Source organism: Rhinopithecus roxellana, chromosome 8 (assembly GCF_007565055.1).
Source record: "Rhinopithecus roxellana isolate Shanxi Qingling chromosome 8, ASM756505v1, whole genome shotgun sequence".
Taxonomy (NCBI): domain Eukaryota; kingdom Metazoa; phylum Chordata; class Mammalia; order Primates; family Cercopithecidae; genus Rhinopithecus; species Rhinopithecus roxellana.
Genome location: NC_044556.1, coordinates 51,040,317 through 51,055,394, shown reverse-complemented (window position 1 = coordinate 51,055,394; position 15,078 = coordinate 51,040,317). Strand labels below are relative to the sequence as shown.

The 15,078-nt window shown below is 48.6% G+C and overlaps 1 protein-coding gene across 1 annotated transcript in view; it reads right to left on the bottom strand.

Moving 5' to 3' along the window:
• Positions 1-8,894: 8,894 nt before the first annotated feature.
• Positions 8,895-15,078, bottom strand: part of ZNF697 (zinc finger protein 697) — a 29,723-nt gene continuing 23,539 nt past the window's right edge. The window contains exon 3 of the mRNA XM_010353816.2: positions 8,895-13,626. Coding sequence (XP_010352118.2) covers positions 12,218-13,626 — 1,409 coding nt within the window. The 3' untranslated portion in view covers positions 8,895-12,217. The remainder of the gene's footprint in view (positions 13,627-15,078) is intronic.

Genomic DNA, 15,078 nt, shown 5'->3' with positions numbered 1-15,078 from the left:
CTCCTTCTCTTCTTTAAATCATATCCTTTCTCCCTTTATTCTTCCATATCCTTAGCCTCTTTCTTCCCTCCATCTCCTCTTTAATCACTGGCTCTCTCATTCTTCTCAATTCCCCTGAAGAGAGGAGGCCAATAAAGACAAGTTTGGTGACTTCAGTGATGACATAGTAATTAACCAATCAGTGAAAACACTGTCAGGGGCATCAGGGACAGAGCTGAACTGAAGCAGGTGTGGAGGTTGCTGTGGGTCCAGAGTGTGGGGACAGAAGCTGTCTCCCTCTGGACCTGGGTGTATCACAGCAATGATGAGAGTCACACCCAACATCAAAATGGCTTCTTTCTTACACAGGAAATTAACAGATCATTAATCAGTTGAATTTGATTACCATAATGGAGTTAGTTTCAGTGTTCATTCTGAAGAGAAAAGGGAACCATATTCTGGCCCAGATCAACAGGTTTCCACCACTTTCAAAACCCCAAGGAACAGATAATCAGCACTAGCATCGGGGGGAGTGGCCCTAGGCAGTTGGGTAAGGTGAAAAAGGCAACATCCCTCCTTCCCCAGCCGTGCACAAAATGCAAGAGCCAGCATCTCTCCAGCTCTTGTAAGGTGTGCTCACGATCCATATGTTAATGTCAAGCACCATGGGAATCAACGGAGGGTGGTAGAATCAGGGACAAGAGCCCTTCCCCTGGTTTTTCAGTCTAGTGAAACCCTACACTTATGAAACCGCCAGGGCAATTTTCACAGGGAAAGGAAGGAAAAGGACAGAGCTCCAACGGGCAGTGAGGGGAGTTCGAAGAAAGAGACGAGGGGGCCGGATGAGTCAACAGTCTCAACTGAACAAGCACAAAGGCCTCGGAGTGTTGTGGCCAACAAAATATGCCATCCCTTCTTACACCTGAGGGTGCCAAGCAGGCAGAGCTCCTGCACCAAGCCTCGCTGCACTTCACGTGATGCACCACACGGAGGCAGCAAAGGCTAGGAGGGAAGAACAAGAAAGCCTGACCTTGCTGGGATTTTCAAGTCCTTTTTCTCCACCAAGGTGACTTCGCAGGGTACCTAACACAGGATTGAATGAAAGCACGGGCCAGTACTCAGCCACCGGCTTAAGGGCTACGTGTATATGAGTACTGAGAATGGAGCTGAGCCGAATTCACTGGGAAAAGCCACAGGAGCCAGTGGGTCTTGAATGAGGCCTTGAATTCCTCGGTCCAGACAGTGGGCATAGCCCAAGCAGTGGTGCAGAGGACAGGGGGCATGAGGAGTCCCCTCGCCTCCTGGGAAGCATGTACAGAGGGCAGATGAGAGAGCTCGGGTGCCAGACCAAGCCACAGATTGGATAGGCAGGGTCGAAGGGCCGGGATGGGCCCCAGAACCTGTGATGGACTGGTGAGAACTGGCAGGAAAGTGGCTGGAGGCCAACTCTTATGATGTGAAATCCTGTGATTTCTAAATATTAGTGACTAACTCTAAATTTGGAACAGCAGTGTGAAGATCTGCTTCGGGAGAGGGATGTGTGGGCTAGTGTTCAAAGTGTATCTGCAATAATTTATATCTTAAAACGTGGTGGCGAGGTGTCAGCAGCAAATCTGTTCATTCTTGGTGATAAGTCCCAAATATACATTATTATATCATATTCTCTGCTTTCCTGTATGGTTAACATAGGTTATAATTTTTTAATAAATTAAATTTGGTGGGGGAAAAATAAGCAAACTAAGAAATCACATTCACAGGCTGGCCCCAGGATTTAAGGCCTCTGATTTTCCACTTCTGCTCCCAGTCTAGTGGTCCAGTGTGGGAGATAAAATAGGAGACATGTTAGGTGCTGTGCACAGTAAATGTGAAGAGTGCCATAAGAAAGGAAAATGCTTTCGGGAGATCCATTCCCAAAGGGGATTCATGGGGTCCTTGCATTTGGGCTAAATATCAGAAGATGGGTAGGATTTCTACAGACAGGAATGCAAGGAAAAGTATTCCAGATAGAGACAATGGAGTCTGCAAAGACCCAGGATGGGAAAGGGGTCACTTATAGGGAACAATGAGACCAGACCAGACAGCACTACGCCAAGGGAGAAATGGAAGATACACCTAGAAAGACATGCTGGGCACACACAGGATCACCCAGGGCCACCCCTGGAGATGCCCTGCCTGCTTCCCTCACTGACCTCAGAGTAAGAGTTCTGGGTCCCCATTAAGGAAGACTTGGGCCAGACACAGTGGCTCACGCCTGTAATCCCAGCAATTTGGGAGGCTGAGGCAGGTGAATCACCTGAGGTCAGGAGTTCGAGACCAGCCTGGCCAACATGGCAAAAGCCCCTCTCTACTAAAAATGCAAAAAAATTAGCCAGGCAAGGCGTTGGCGCCTATAATCCCAGCTACTTGGGAGGCAGAGGCAGGAGAAGTGCTTGAATCCAGGAGGCAGAGGTTGCAGTGAGCCAAGATTGCGCTAATATACTCCAGCCTGGGTGACAGAGTGAGACTGTCTCAAAAAAAAAAAAAAAAGACAACTTGACATTCAATTACTTCACACATACAACATGCCTCATGTTCTCTCAAAAATTGGACTCCACGGGAAAAGAATGTCTCCTTTAGCAATGAATATTGATGGTGATGCAAAAAGCTGGGACATCATTCACTATGAATGGGAATTGTTCAGCTGTCCCTGGAAGATTACCTTGGCAGCATTTTGTAGGAGGAACTGAAAGAAATAAACAGGATATTTCAAAAATCTAGGTAAGAAATGAAGGCCTGATTTATGTGTTGGTAACAAAACGGAAGACAGGGGCAACTGAGGAAGACCTGAGGCAGAATGGCTGCTAGTTTAGACAGCACTGGGTGTGGGCACAGAATTCCCATGCATGCACATTTTCAAGCCGGACACCTGGATGGCAGCCCCGAACTCCTTCCACCTATCATTCAGCTCTACCAACTTTACCTCCACAACACCTCTTGCATGTGTCCTCTTCCTCCCTGGTAACATCATTCTGACTTTTACTCCCCACAGGCCTCCCTGTCTTGGAGAGTCACCCATGAAACCTATCCTCAGCAGTGTTGCCAGAGTGCTCTCCAAACTAGTCTCACCATGTCATGCCCTTTCTAAAAGTAACCACTAGGGAGAGCCCCAGGACTGTCAGGACTGTCAGGGTGAGCCTGAGCGCCTCAGCATAACATAGAGGGCCTCTGAAGACCTGGGCACTGCCTAACACTCCAGACTAATTCTCATCAATCCCTGCCCTATCACCAGATTCTCCTACTTTGTGCCTCAACAATTTTCCAAACTCAGGGCTTCCTGCATGCAGCATGCTTTTATATCAACCCAGGCCAGTGCATGGCATTCCTTCTGCTTAGAGGGTCCCCAGCTCTCCTGCCAGTGCATCCTTCCCAGCTCCTTATTCACCATCCAAAGCACCTCTTTTTACACCCTCCATGCTTTGTGCATATCTAGTTGCCCTGCCACTAATTTTTCATTTATATGTCCTGTTCCTCACCCCTACACTGACATGTCCTGAGGACAGTAACTCACATGTCATCTCTCTGTCCCCAGTGACTGCCACAAAACAGACACATGGGCTGATGGATGGAAGGATGAAACACAAGTAAACTCAACTGTTAGGATGGAGAGAGGAGGTGATGGGGAGTCGGGCAGCAGAATGCTTTGAATGAAAAAGCAAGAAATAATTCAAAGATGAATTTCAAGGTGTCGATGAAACTGAAGAAGCTGGAGCATCATGGTGAGAGCTGGGAAAGAGAAAAGCCACACAGTGGGTATGGTGCTGAGAATGAACTCATTTGTGTGATATGAAAAGTGAGTGGGGTTGTGAGAGGCCCGTGAGCAGGGAAAGGGAAAGGCTGATGAAGGCGAAGCCCAGCTGCCAAGGTTATAAAGGGACTGGGAATTAGGTCCAAAACCTGAAATTGTGCAATGCCTAGAGCATTTTTATACTACAAAAAAAGGAAAATCTGCTTTTGAAAATTGAATTCAGAAGAGAATCTCCCACTCTTAGTTGACTCAAGTGAGGACCATGCAACCTCTCCGTCTTCATGTGCTTCTTAAGACATCGGGGGACTCTGGTGGAAATTGGAGGGGAGTTCTTTTCCTTTATCTTGGCCCAGGATCCCACCCAATGGGAATGAGCAGGGAATGGAGTCGGCGATCTGAGGCATGAAAGAGGTTCATTATGAAGTGGAGGGGGAAGGCTGGATGAAAAGAAAGTGGCTTGGCCACTCTGTCCCCAAAGGCAGGGGGCACTGGGGTCAGTTGCAGACTCCAAAACAGTCAGTAATCTGTTCTGGAAACATGAAGCTCCCTATTGAACAGCACAATCTTTCCTCAAGAAATGGAAGAACCAGCACTAATGAAGTCAGCCCTTCTTCCAAAACAGGTACTGGTGACAGAGGGGTGGGCGTGAGATGGGCTCTGGGCCTATTGTCATCTTAGCATGAACCCTGGCCACTGAAGTAGGAATACCCTTCTCATGAGCCTGGCCCTAACTCCCTCTCGCACCAGCTGGAGTCTGTCAAATCCCTGGTGTAGCTCTGAGCAGAGTAGCTCTCTAGGCACACGGCTGGTGAGGTCACCCAGGACGTGTGCTTGGCTTAAGGCGCTGCCATGGGACCCCACATTTCATTTTGCACTGATCCCTGTAAAATATGCAGTGAATACTGAATATGAGAACTTCTTTCAGCAGCAGGCAAAATACCTATTGCTGACCTATCGTGGGTAAATGAAAAAAGCTCCCTGGTTCCTACAGGGCACCTCAACATCTTTGCGGAGTTCAGATTTTCGAACAAAGAAAGCTTCATCAGGCATGACGTGGCACACCTGTATTCCCAGCCACTGGGAGGCTGAAGGGGAAGATCACTCGAATGCAGGAATTCAATGCCGGACAAGACTTCATCTCTACAATTTTTATTAAATTGAAGTTAAAGAAGGATCTAGGGACCTTTATTCCAGCTTTAACTGTGGACTCCTTTCCTTCTTTCATTTTACCAATGAGGAAAGTGAGGCCTGGGAAGTGAGATGACTTTCCCAATGTTCACCTAGGCCACTGTCTGTAATGGTGACCTAAGATTTGCTACCTTTCAGATGAAAAGCGGGGGTGAAGGCATAGAACTAGGAGGTTGCCCTACCAACATATTTATAAAGGGCGGGGAGGACCTGGGATGAGACACATTTAGAAAGAGGGCAGAGGGCAGGTTTAACCAGAAGTCAGCTGTCTAATCCATTTGTCTGGTCCATACAGCCCAACCTCCCATCTGAACGTCAGCTTGTGGACGTGGGTGCTGCATACCTTAAGACAGGCAGAGGCTTCGTGGCATAGAAATAAAAGTAGCTGGGGGTGAGAGGAACTAAGCAAAGGGGTCAGGAGGGCAAAAAACAAGCAAGTATTCTTTTGTTTTAGAAGCAGAATATTTTTGCAAATAAGAGTGAAGAGTGAAAATCCTGCGTTCTCATTTCAATTTTGCCATTGAAGTGAAGCAAATCTCTTCACCTTCCTGGGTCTGTTTCCTTTCCTGCAAAATGAAGGTTATGGCTCGTTTCTAAGGTCTGTTGCCAGTGACACTGGACTGTGAAAGTGTAAGATGATTTGCATCCTCTGGCACCTGCCCACTTCCGCAGCTAAACTTCATAATAACACAAGCCTCCATGTGCTTATTTGTTTGTGTGAAGCCAAAGTTATTTGAGAAAGTGGTTTCCCAGCCTTTCCCTGGCTCTAGTGGCACCTGGCACCTCACTGGGAAAGGGGCATCATACCTCTCCTAGGGTTGTAAAGGATCAAGAAGTGGGGCCAAGTAGGAACCGATTCCCTCCCTCCCTGATATCTGATGACCACTAAATTGCAGAACTTAATGCTGACTTAAATATGTCCTTTTATTTTGGCATTAAGCTATGGATGTTTCCAAGTAGGTTTTAAAATTCTTTGACAATCACTAGAAATTAAAATGGGCAGGGCCAATAAAGACAGTGCCTAGTGAAGAGGAAACAGAAGCCCAGAAAAGTCATGTCTTGCTCAACACCACTGCCAGTTCGTGCCAAAGCTCTGCCCTGCACACTCCACTCACAGCACACCCTCAAAGGAGATGCAGAACTAGTTACTTCTTTCTTCGTGTTCTCAGGAAAGGGAGGCCACGCCTTGTCACTCCCTTATCACCCTGCCCCAGGAGCTGGAAATCCCAGAAGATTCAGTCCATGTGCACAGCAACTGCCTCTGTCCTCCTTCTGGGATCCCAGGAGCTATGATACAAGAGTTTAGGACGCCCCTCAGCAGCCCCTTCTCTGCAGCACTGAGCATGAACACCTTGTAACTACCTTGCTTCCTAACATTCACCCAAGTCCCTGAATCTTACAAGAGCCTTCATGCTTGTTATTTTGTTTGATTTTCCCACACCTTACACCTGCATCTTTCCATGCACAGATGAGAGCAAGATCAAGAATACCTATAGGGCTTGGTCTAGGCTGCAGCAGCACTGAACAGTGGCTGTGTCAGTCCAGTGAATCTCAGGCTGTGAAGTCATGTCTGTGATTTCTACCAAATCTACTAACTTCAACACAGAAATCAGCAGAGCTACTTCAGCTGAAACCTTGAGGTGACCCTCATTTCAGACAATCGCTAATGCTACCCTTGACAAGAGACATGTCTAGCCAGATCCTTTTCCAGCCCCTTGACAAAGTGAGCTAGCTTTTTCAAGGTCACACACTGTCCTTTCCCTCACCCAACAAAGCCAGCTAAAGTGGACACTGCCTGATTTGCAGCAGTGGTGGGGACTCTGACTTAGAGTTCCAGAGTCCTTGGCAGAGAATCTGCTTAACGCTGAGCCTTTGTTGAATGTACCATCTTGCCGTAGCATAACATGTGAAGTCTTGACATGAAATTCCCCCCTGTCCACCTCCCACCCCCTGCAGCCCCAGAGGCCAAATCCTTAAATTCATACTTATAGTTGGCAAAATCATTCACCCCAAGCAGGTTGGGCTGGCAGGAAACAAAATCAGCCTTCACCTTCGCCCTTAAATGGTGTTGGAATGTGTAAGCATCTGTACCTCTCTCATGCCTGTCTCCCTAGCACTGAGCACTATATCCGGCACTTGCCCACTCAGCTGAGGGGTGAAATTCCCAGGGTCTCCGCTCTTAATGAGACACAGCCCTGGGGCCTGTGGAAGGCCAGTCATACACAGATGGTATCAGACACCCAAGCGGGGCTGGGCACGGTGGCTCACGCCTGTAATCCCAGCACTTTGGGAGGCCAAGGCGGGCGGATCACAAGGTCAGGAGATCGAGACCATCCTGGCTAACACGGTGATACCCCATCTCTACTAAAAATACAAAAAATTTGCTGGGCGTGGTGGCAGGGGCCTGTAGTCCCAGCTACTCAGGAGGCTGAGACAGGAGAATGGCGTGAACCTCAGGGATGAAGCCTGCAGTGAGCCGAGATCATGCCACTGCACTCCAGCCTGGGCGACAGAGGGAGACTCCATCTCAAAAAAACAAAACAAAACAAGAACACCCAGGTAGAACCACTCCCTACCTCAGCCCCTGATGCTTTCAGAAAAGCATCTCAGTGGAGTGTCTTCAGTGAATAAAAGAATGCATGGAACCGCTTCCAGTGAATCCCTGGTCTCCAGGAACTGGCGTCTGGCAATTCCTTTACTCAGGTTGGAAATCCTTCAAATATATGTGTCGGAATGCCAACTAGAACACTGCACGTACACTGACACCTTTTTCAACTTTCTTAAAATCATGGGGCAACGTGGTATCTGGAACACCTTGCCGCCCACCTCACCGGCTTCCAAAGCTGAGCATTCCTGACTGCTGAAATGAGGCAGGGCACCGGCTGGATGCAGAGAACATTGTGAACAGTGGCCTGGATCTCAAGGGAGCAGCTGGAAATTGAAACCTATTGGAATGTGCTTTGGGTTAGCAGAGATGACCTTGAAACCACAGTCTAGCAGCAGAAATCTGCAATCTACGGGGTACTTGCAGCTGTGACAGGGAGAGAGGAGCAATCACTAGGCAATTCGTGCTGGAGACTGGCCAGCTGTGCCCCTCCCCTCCCACAGGGGCAGAGAGGACGGAAATTATGTGAATGCCAAGGGCAGCTGAGCAAAGGAGTCATGCCTGGCGTTTTGCTTTATTAAGTGAGCTGAGTTGGGGGAATGAAGATCTGAGAGAAGCGGAAGAAGGCTGACTGAGTGGCGAAGACGGTGAAGGCTAGCTGCAGCCTTCCACACTCATTCCATTGTCATCAGATGGACAGCCAAGACAGGTACTTTTCCTGGCTCTTACTTATTATAGTCATTATTTGGAGCAGCTGTGTGAAAGGTGGCCCACCAGGAGCAAACAAAGTATGTTGCACCTTGCATTGCCCTTTGCCTCCATACTCCCCAGCAGAGGAGAAGATTTGAGCCTTACGTATTATTATACTTACTATAATTCCCAAGAAAGAATGGGGGGGTCTCTAATTGGTCCTACAGAGTTCTCAACCCTGTTTGCCCATTAAAATCACCTGGGGAGTTTCTATAAAACTACAGGAACTTAGGCCTCACTCCAATTAATCGCTCTCTTCATTTAAAAGGCAAACAATCCAAAAAGCTCTCCAAGGTTAAGAAAATCTGTAGCTTAAACTAATCAAACCTCAAGAATTCCAGGTTGACCAGGTATAGTTTTTCTAATCGGAATGTGGGCAGAGGCCCACTCACAGCAAATTCAGGGTGAAGTAGCACAGATACTATGCAAATGTGCCTGGGTATGGGTATGACTGTATTCTAACGTAACTTTATGTACAAAAATATGCGGGGCAGATGTGGTAGTTTGTCAACCCTTGTTCTACGGGAACATAGCTTCCATAGGTAGAGCTGAGTGGCATTTAATGTGTGTCAAAGAAGAATGACATGGTAAAAGACTGATATGGATTTAATGACAAATATTCCATATTGGTTGCTGAACACCAGAATGCTGTCCAAGGAACCATCATTAAATAAAACAACCTGAAAATAAGGCAATTCTCACATATACAAGCACACTCACACAAAACCTGTTACTTTTAGGATCATTAAATTATTCACTATTTTAACAAACAGCTGTAAAATAACATTACAGTGAAGAAAAATGTGCACAAACTTCAGAAACACAGTTTAGATTGTCTATGAACACCGTTCCTTAATTTGCATTTTTTCACATATGTACAGTCTCTTGATTGTAAAGAGACCACATGGCTCAAGGGGTTAACTTCTCATTTTCTCCTTCCAACTCGGAGCTCAAGATTTAATCAAAACCATTTAGCCTATTTAAACTGCTCCAGGTTTTGCTTAGTAAAGAGCAGCAGCAGAAGACTGCTCTTCACCAAATTCTCCAGGAAACAAATAATACACTTGCTTCCACCATCATTAACGAGTTGGTGGGAAAAGTCCTCAGGTGAACGTTTTCAAGGGTGAACCGCAGTTAACAGGGTTTGCCAAAGAAATATTATTCTAAAACTAGATAGAAGAAACAACCTCCTGAATGCATTTAACCTCACTTAATGCAGATAAGTTCCCTGAAGAACTGTAAGAAAAAATGGAATCACATTTTAAATGCACCAATAGAGTCGGGTGTTGGTAGCTGGATTGTTTTCTTCTGCTAAGAATTTGCTCATAGAAGGGATATCAAAGTAGCAGCTGACTCTCTTATCCATGGTAATAGAAATAACGAGAGAGGTAAACGAAGTCCAAAGATTCCCACTGCCACTAAACTATTTTACATTAGCTTCACTCTCCACTCCCTGTTGAACCCATTCTCTAAAGTTGCTGATATGTAGTATATTTGATGCAGACGAGACCAGGCATAGCAGTGGCAGCAAACAAAAAACAAAAAACAAACAAAAAAAAACAAAACAAAACGGATAATCAATCCATGAATAATCAAAAGGTGGATGAGATTTCATAGGCACAGACTTAAGAGAACTTAAAACAGCTGGAAGAGGTAGATGTACATGGAAAGAAACCCACGAAGCAGTAAGATTACCTAAAAATTGGCTATATTATTTTCAGGTGGGTCTAATATGCTTAGTATTCAGATTACAAATCAGAATTCAAAACGGACACTTGCTTTGCTTGTATTACTCCTGACTAAAAGAAAACGAGAATTAATGTCATTCAAAACTGTCTACAGTTTGAAAACCTATTTGCATTTGTGAATAACAATAAATTGATTCAGAGGGCAAGATCAACAGGCATTATACAAGCCCAGAATTATCAGGATTTTTAAGTGTTTTTATAACCACAAAAACATGCTTTCCTACAGTCCCCAAAGAGGTTCTTTACTAGAATACAACTGATCAAGTATAAATTACTAGCATCCACAGAAACTTTGCTAAAACTGTAAAAACAATCTCGTAGCTTTTTTCCCCCCTTCAACTGTGTCCAATATTTTGTGAAGATGCTTCCATGAAATGTGTAGGGTAACAATCACTAGTGAAGAAAACAATACCGCTTTCCACAACTCTAACTTCTAAAGGCTAACCTGGGGCAGGGCTCTTCAGCATAAGTAACTGAAATCTACACAAGAGTCATCTAACTACAGCCCCCTACTAGAAATAGAACACAGCTAGGATACCCTAATTAGGCGACAAAGACCAGCTTTGTCAATAAGGACATGTTTGGCCCTTCTAGGCTAGCCTTAAGTTTTTCATCAAGCATAAGAATTTTCAGTGTCCTTATTTTATTATATAAATCATGACAGGCAAGTCTTTCTAGCAGCTGAGCTGGAGAATGCAAAAGGTCAGGCTACAATTATTCACAACTGTCCTCAGCCTCTCTTCAGGACAGCCTGCACGCTCCTGTTCCCAGGCCTTCCCTAAGACAGGGGTCATAATACTGATCTAACTCACAATGATGTGAGAAACAACTAACAATTATTAAAAAGCATAAAGCACTTTGCAAATATCAAAGTGCTATTTTGGCATCTATATAACAACCAGAAAACATTCATTGTTTGTGCTATTTGGCAATTTTGCATTTACACCTCTCCCTGACTGGGCTCTCCTGGGTAGAGCCTTGAGATTTCTACTGTGCCTCCACATGCAGGAAAAAGACATTCTTACTTAGACTAGATCCCTCATATGCACGGAGGTGGGGGTTAGTGGAAGTCACTAACAAATGCTAAGCGAAGGCAAATGAGACCAAGGAGTTTTGCATCCCAACAATGTCAACACTTTCCTGGATTTCTCACATAAAGGCCAGCAAAACTGCGAGCTAGTTGACTTTTTAGCAGGTCACTGGGTAACTGTTGATGGTCTAAAGTTCACTTGAAACACCTACATCAAGGTGAGGTGCAAAAAGGAAAGTCACACATAGCTGTGATTGTTCCTTTTCCCTGCACTTAGAAGACCACAGTTGAGACCTGAAAGAAATACTGGGTGTGGCACACACCTGGGATGGGGCGAGGGCGGGGAAGGGGGGTCATCCAGGTAAACCACCTTGACCCAGCATGAAGCTAGATTATTTTCAAGGGAGTAGCAAAGAACCCAGAACAAAATCAGGATTTCCCACATCTGAGAACCAGTTATAAATGAATTTGTAAACCCCAGACATTGCCCCTTAAAATGAGAGTGCAGCGTTTTTCAGCCCACTTTCCCTTGGATGCTTCAAAATAGCAGCTAACTGTGGCTCAGAGAAAGGAAAAGTACATTAAATATCCTTTCCTGTGTGACAAGGTTCCCCTACTTTTTGTGAGACAACAGGTGATGTGCGGAGACCGGGCAAACTCTGGCTTACCACTTGGTGGAACCAAGATAGAATCACTTATACTTGGTTTTATTTTGTCCCATAGCCCTCATTTACACCCTCTCCCTGCAGACTCCTACAGGCCATCGCGGCCTACCCTAGTCTATTGCCCGCCATCCTGTTCCCGCCCCAGCCCACGAACTACCCTTCCTCAAGGTCCTCAAAGCGCCTGGTCCTCCAAGCTCTTCACCCCCTACAGCGTGTATTTAAGGAAGTCATCATCCCAAGCGCATCTCCTGAACATTTCTTCCATGGAGAGGAGGCAAGTATAGCACCGGGAAAGAACAACTCTTACTCAACCCTCCTCCCACTTCAGGAAACCCCGAACACCAAAGGCTCCCCAGTCACTCTCAGATTGTCCCTCCCGCCCCTTCCCCATTTCCTTCCCCTGGGTCAGTCCCAGGACATCTACCCCCTAAAGGCTCCCCAGAGGGCAGCCTCCCTTGGACCCAGACCCTAGCACAGGTGCAGCTTCTGGTGCTGCGCGAGGTGCGTTTTGTAGCGGAAGCCTTTGCCGCAGCCCGCGCACTTGTGCGGCTTGTTGCCCGTGTGGATGCGGCGGTGGCGGATCAGGTGGGAGCTCTGGATAAAGCTCTTGCCGCACTCGATGCACGTGTAAGGCTTCTCGCCCGTGTGCGTGCGCTGGTGCTGGGTGAGCGTGGAGAAGTCGCTGAAGCGCTTCTCGCACTGGCCGCAGCGGAAGGGCTTCTCGCCGGTGTGCACACGCAGGTGGTTCACCAGGTGCGAGTTACGCCCGAAGCCCTTCCCGCACTCGCGGCACACGTAGGGTCGCTCACCCGAGTGCGTGCGCTTGTGCGTGAAGAGGTGCGAGCTGACGCTGAAGGTCTCGCCGCACTCGGAGCACATGTAGGGCTTCTCGCCCGTGTGCACGCGCTGGTGCTTCACCAAGTCCGAGCGCCAGCTGAAGCGCTTGCCGCACTCGCCACAACCGTGGGGCTTCTCGCCCGTGTGGATGCGCTGGTGGTTGGCCAGGTGCGAACGGCGCACGAAGCCCTTGCCGCACTCCCCGCAGGCGAAGGGCCGCAGCGCTGCCGCCCCCGCGCCGCTGGCAGCAGCGTGCGCGCGCCGGTGGCTCAGCAGATGCGAGCTGAGGCTGAAGGCCTCGCCACACTCGGGGCACGGGTAGGGCTTCTCGCCCGTGTGCAGGCGCCGGTGCTTGAGCAGGTCGGCGCGCCAGCTGAAGCTCTTGCCGCAGTCGGCGCACAGGTTGGGCCGCTCGCCCGTGTGCAAGCGCAGGTGGTTGGTCAGGTAGGTGTTGCGGCTGAAGCCCTTGCCGCACTCCCCGCAGCGGAAGGGCTTTTCGCGCGGTGGCCGGGCCAGCGGGGACCCGGCTCCGAAGCCCCCCGCCACACCCACCCCCATCATGCCCACCATCGCGTCGCACTCGCCAGCCAGGCCGAAGGGCTCCAGGCTGGCGGCAGCAGCGGCCTCCGCCAGGCGGTGAATGCGCTGGTGCTGCAGGAAGGCGGCACCGGGACTGAAGCTCTCCCCGCAGTCGGGGCAGATGGTGGGCGCGTCCATGATGCTGGCCACCAGGCTATCCAGCTCCCCGAGGTCCATAGCCATGGGGTGGTGGAGCCGGTGGAAGCGGCGGTGGGCGGGCTTGTCACCTCGGTGCCGAGTCCCCAGGGAGAGGTGTCGCCTCCAGGGAAGTACGGGAGGGGCCGGCTGCTCCTCTTCCTCCTCCTGCCGGTTCTTCCCAGCACTCTCGTCCACCTCCTGGAGGCTCCGGGATATGCTGTCAGACTCAGACAGTCCTGGGAACATCGCCATGTCAGCTACACCAGATTGGGCATCCTCTTCCCCACGGACAGGAACGCCTTCTTCCTCACTCAGCTGCCCCCCTGCAACAGAAAAAGGTGGCAGTGGGGGATTACGATATTTGGCATTCAAAAGGTAAGCCCAGAGGAAACCTCAGTAATAAAACTGTGATACCCTTCCCCAGGCACTTAGGATCCCTGCCCCTTCAAGGCCCCCTGAGAGTGGAGCCTCTCTCAACTGGATCCTGCAGGGAAAGGCCTAAAGGAAAGTGCACTCATTGACCCCTCTGCCCACCAGTTCTTCAGGCAGCTGCCTCAGGCCCAGGCCCCACTAGCTGGACCCGAGGCACTGCCTAGCAGAGCCATCTGAAGGCCTGACTGCCTGTGTTCAGGATAGTCAAGTCTGTGCCAGGTGGGACACTCCCTAAGAGCTCAGGAGAAAAGGTTTACTCACTCCAAGAGCTACCAATGCCTTTTCAGATTCTAGTCTCAAAAGACAAGAACAGTCTGCCAACCTGAGAAAGACCACCTGGCCTAACCAGGCCCTGGACTAATTTTTTCTTTTTTTCTTTCTTTTTGAGACGGAGTCTTGCTCTGTCGTCCAGGCTGGAGTGCAGTGGGGCGATCTCGGCTCACTGCAACCTCTGCCTCCTGGGTTCAAGCGATTCTCCTGCCTCAGCCTCCTGAGTAGCTGGGATTACAGGCTCATGCCACCACACTTGGCTAATTTTTGTTAGTAGAGATGGGGTTTCACCATGTTGGTCAGGCTGGCCTCAATCTGCTGACCTCGTTTTCCACCCACCCCGGCCTCCAAAGCGCTGGGATTACAGGCGTGAACCATCGCGCCCGGCCCCCTGGACTAATTTTTAAAGTACATTTGGTCAGTCTGAAACAGCTTATGGTGGACCAAAAAACTGAACTCACCTTCAGGACTTTACTATGGGTCGGGGAGGAGGATAATAGTAGGGAATAGAGAAAGAGATTACAGAACCTAGAGCTGGTGAGCCCAGGTTAGAGGCTGGTCCAGGACACACACCTGTTGGTCTCTGGCTGCGTATCCCCAAGCAGAGGGAAGATGCTGAGATGTGAACGGCCTCACATGTGCCCTCCTTCACATGCTTGTGTGCACTGCGGAGGAGGGCAGCAGGGAGTCTGGGACTGTGTCACAGGGGAAGGAATGTAACCTCGCAGTCCTAGCCATAAAGTATTTTAGCTCATTTCTGTCCCCAGAGCATGCACTGAGCAGTAATGAATGCCCAAAGACGGAAACAAGGGGGTGGGTGGAGGCCCAGCGTTCTCTCTTTCAGGTCAGTAAGAGTAAGGCATTTAGCAGAGGCCATGGGCACTTTGGGAATTAGCCACATGAACCTAGGCAGGTCACTTACCACTGAGTTGACTTATCTGCAAAGGGAGATGAGAACATAACTGTAAACATCTGGATACTTCCTATTTGCACAGTACTGTGCTTAGTAACTCTATACACAGCAACTCATTTAACTCCCAGAAACCCTGTGAGGTGGATTCTAATACTACCTG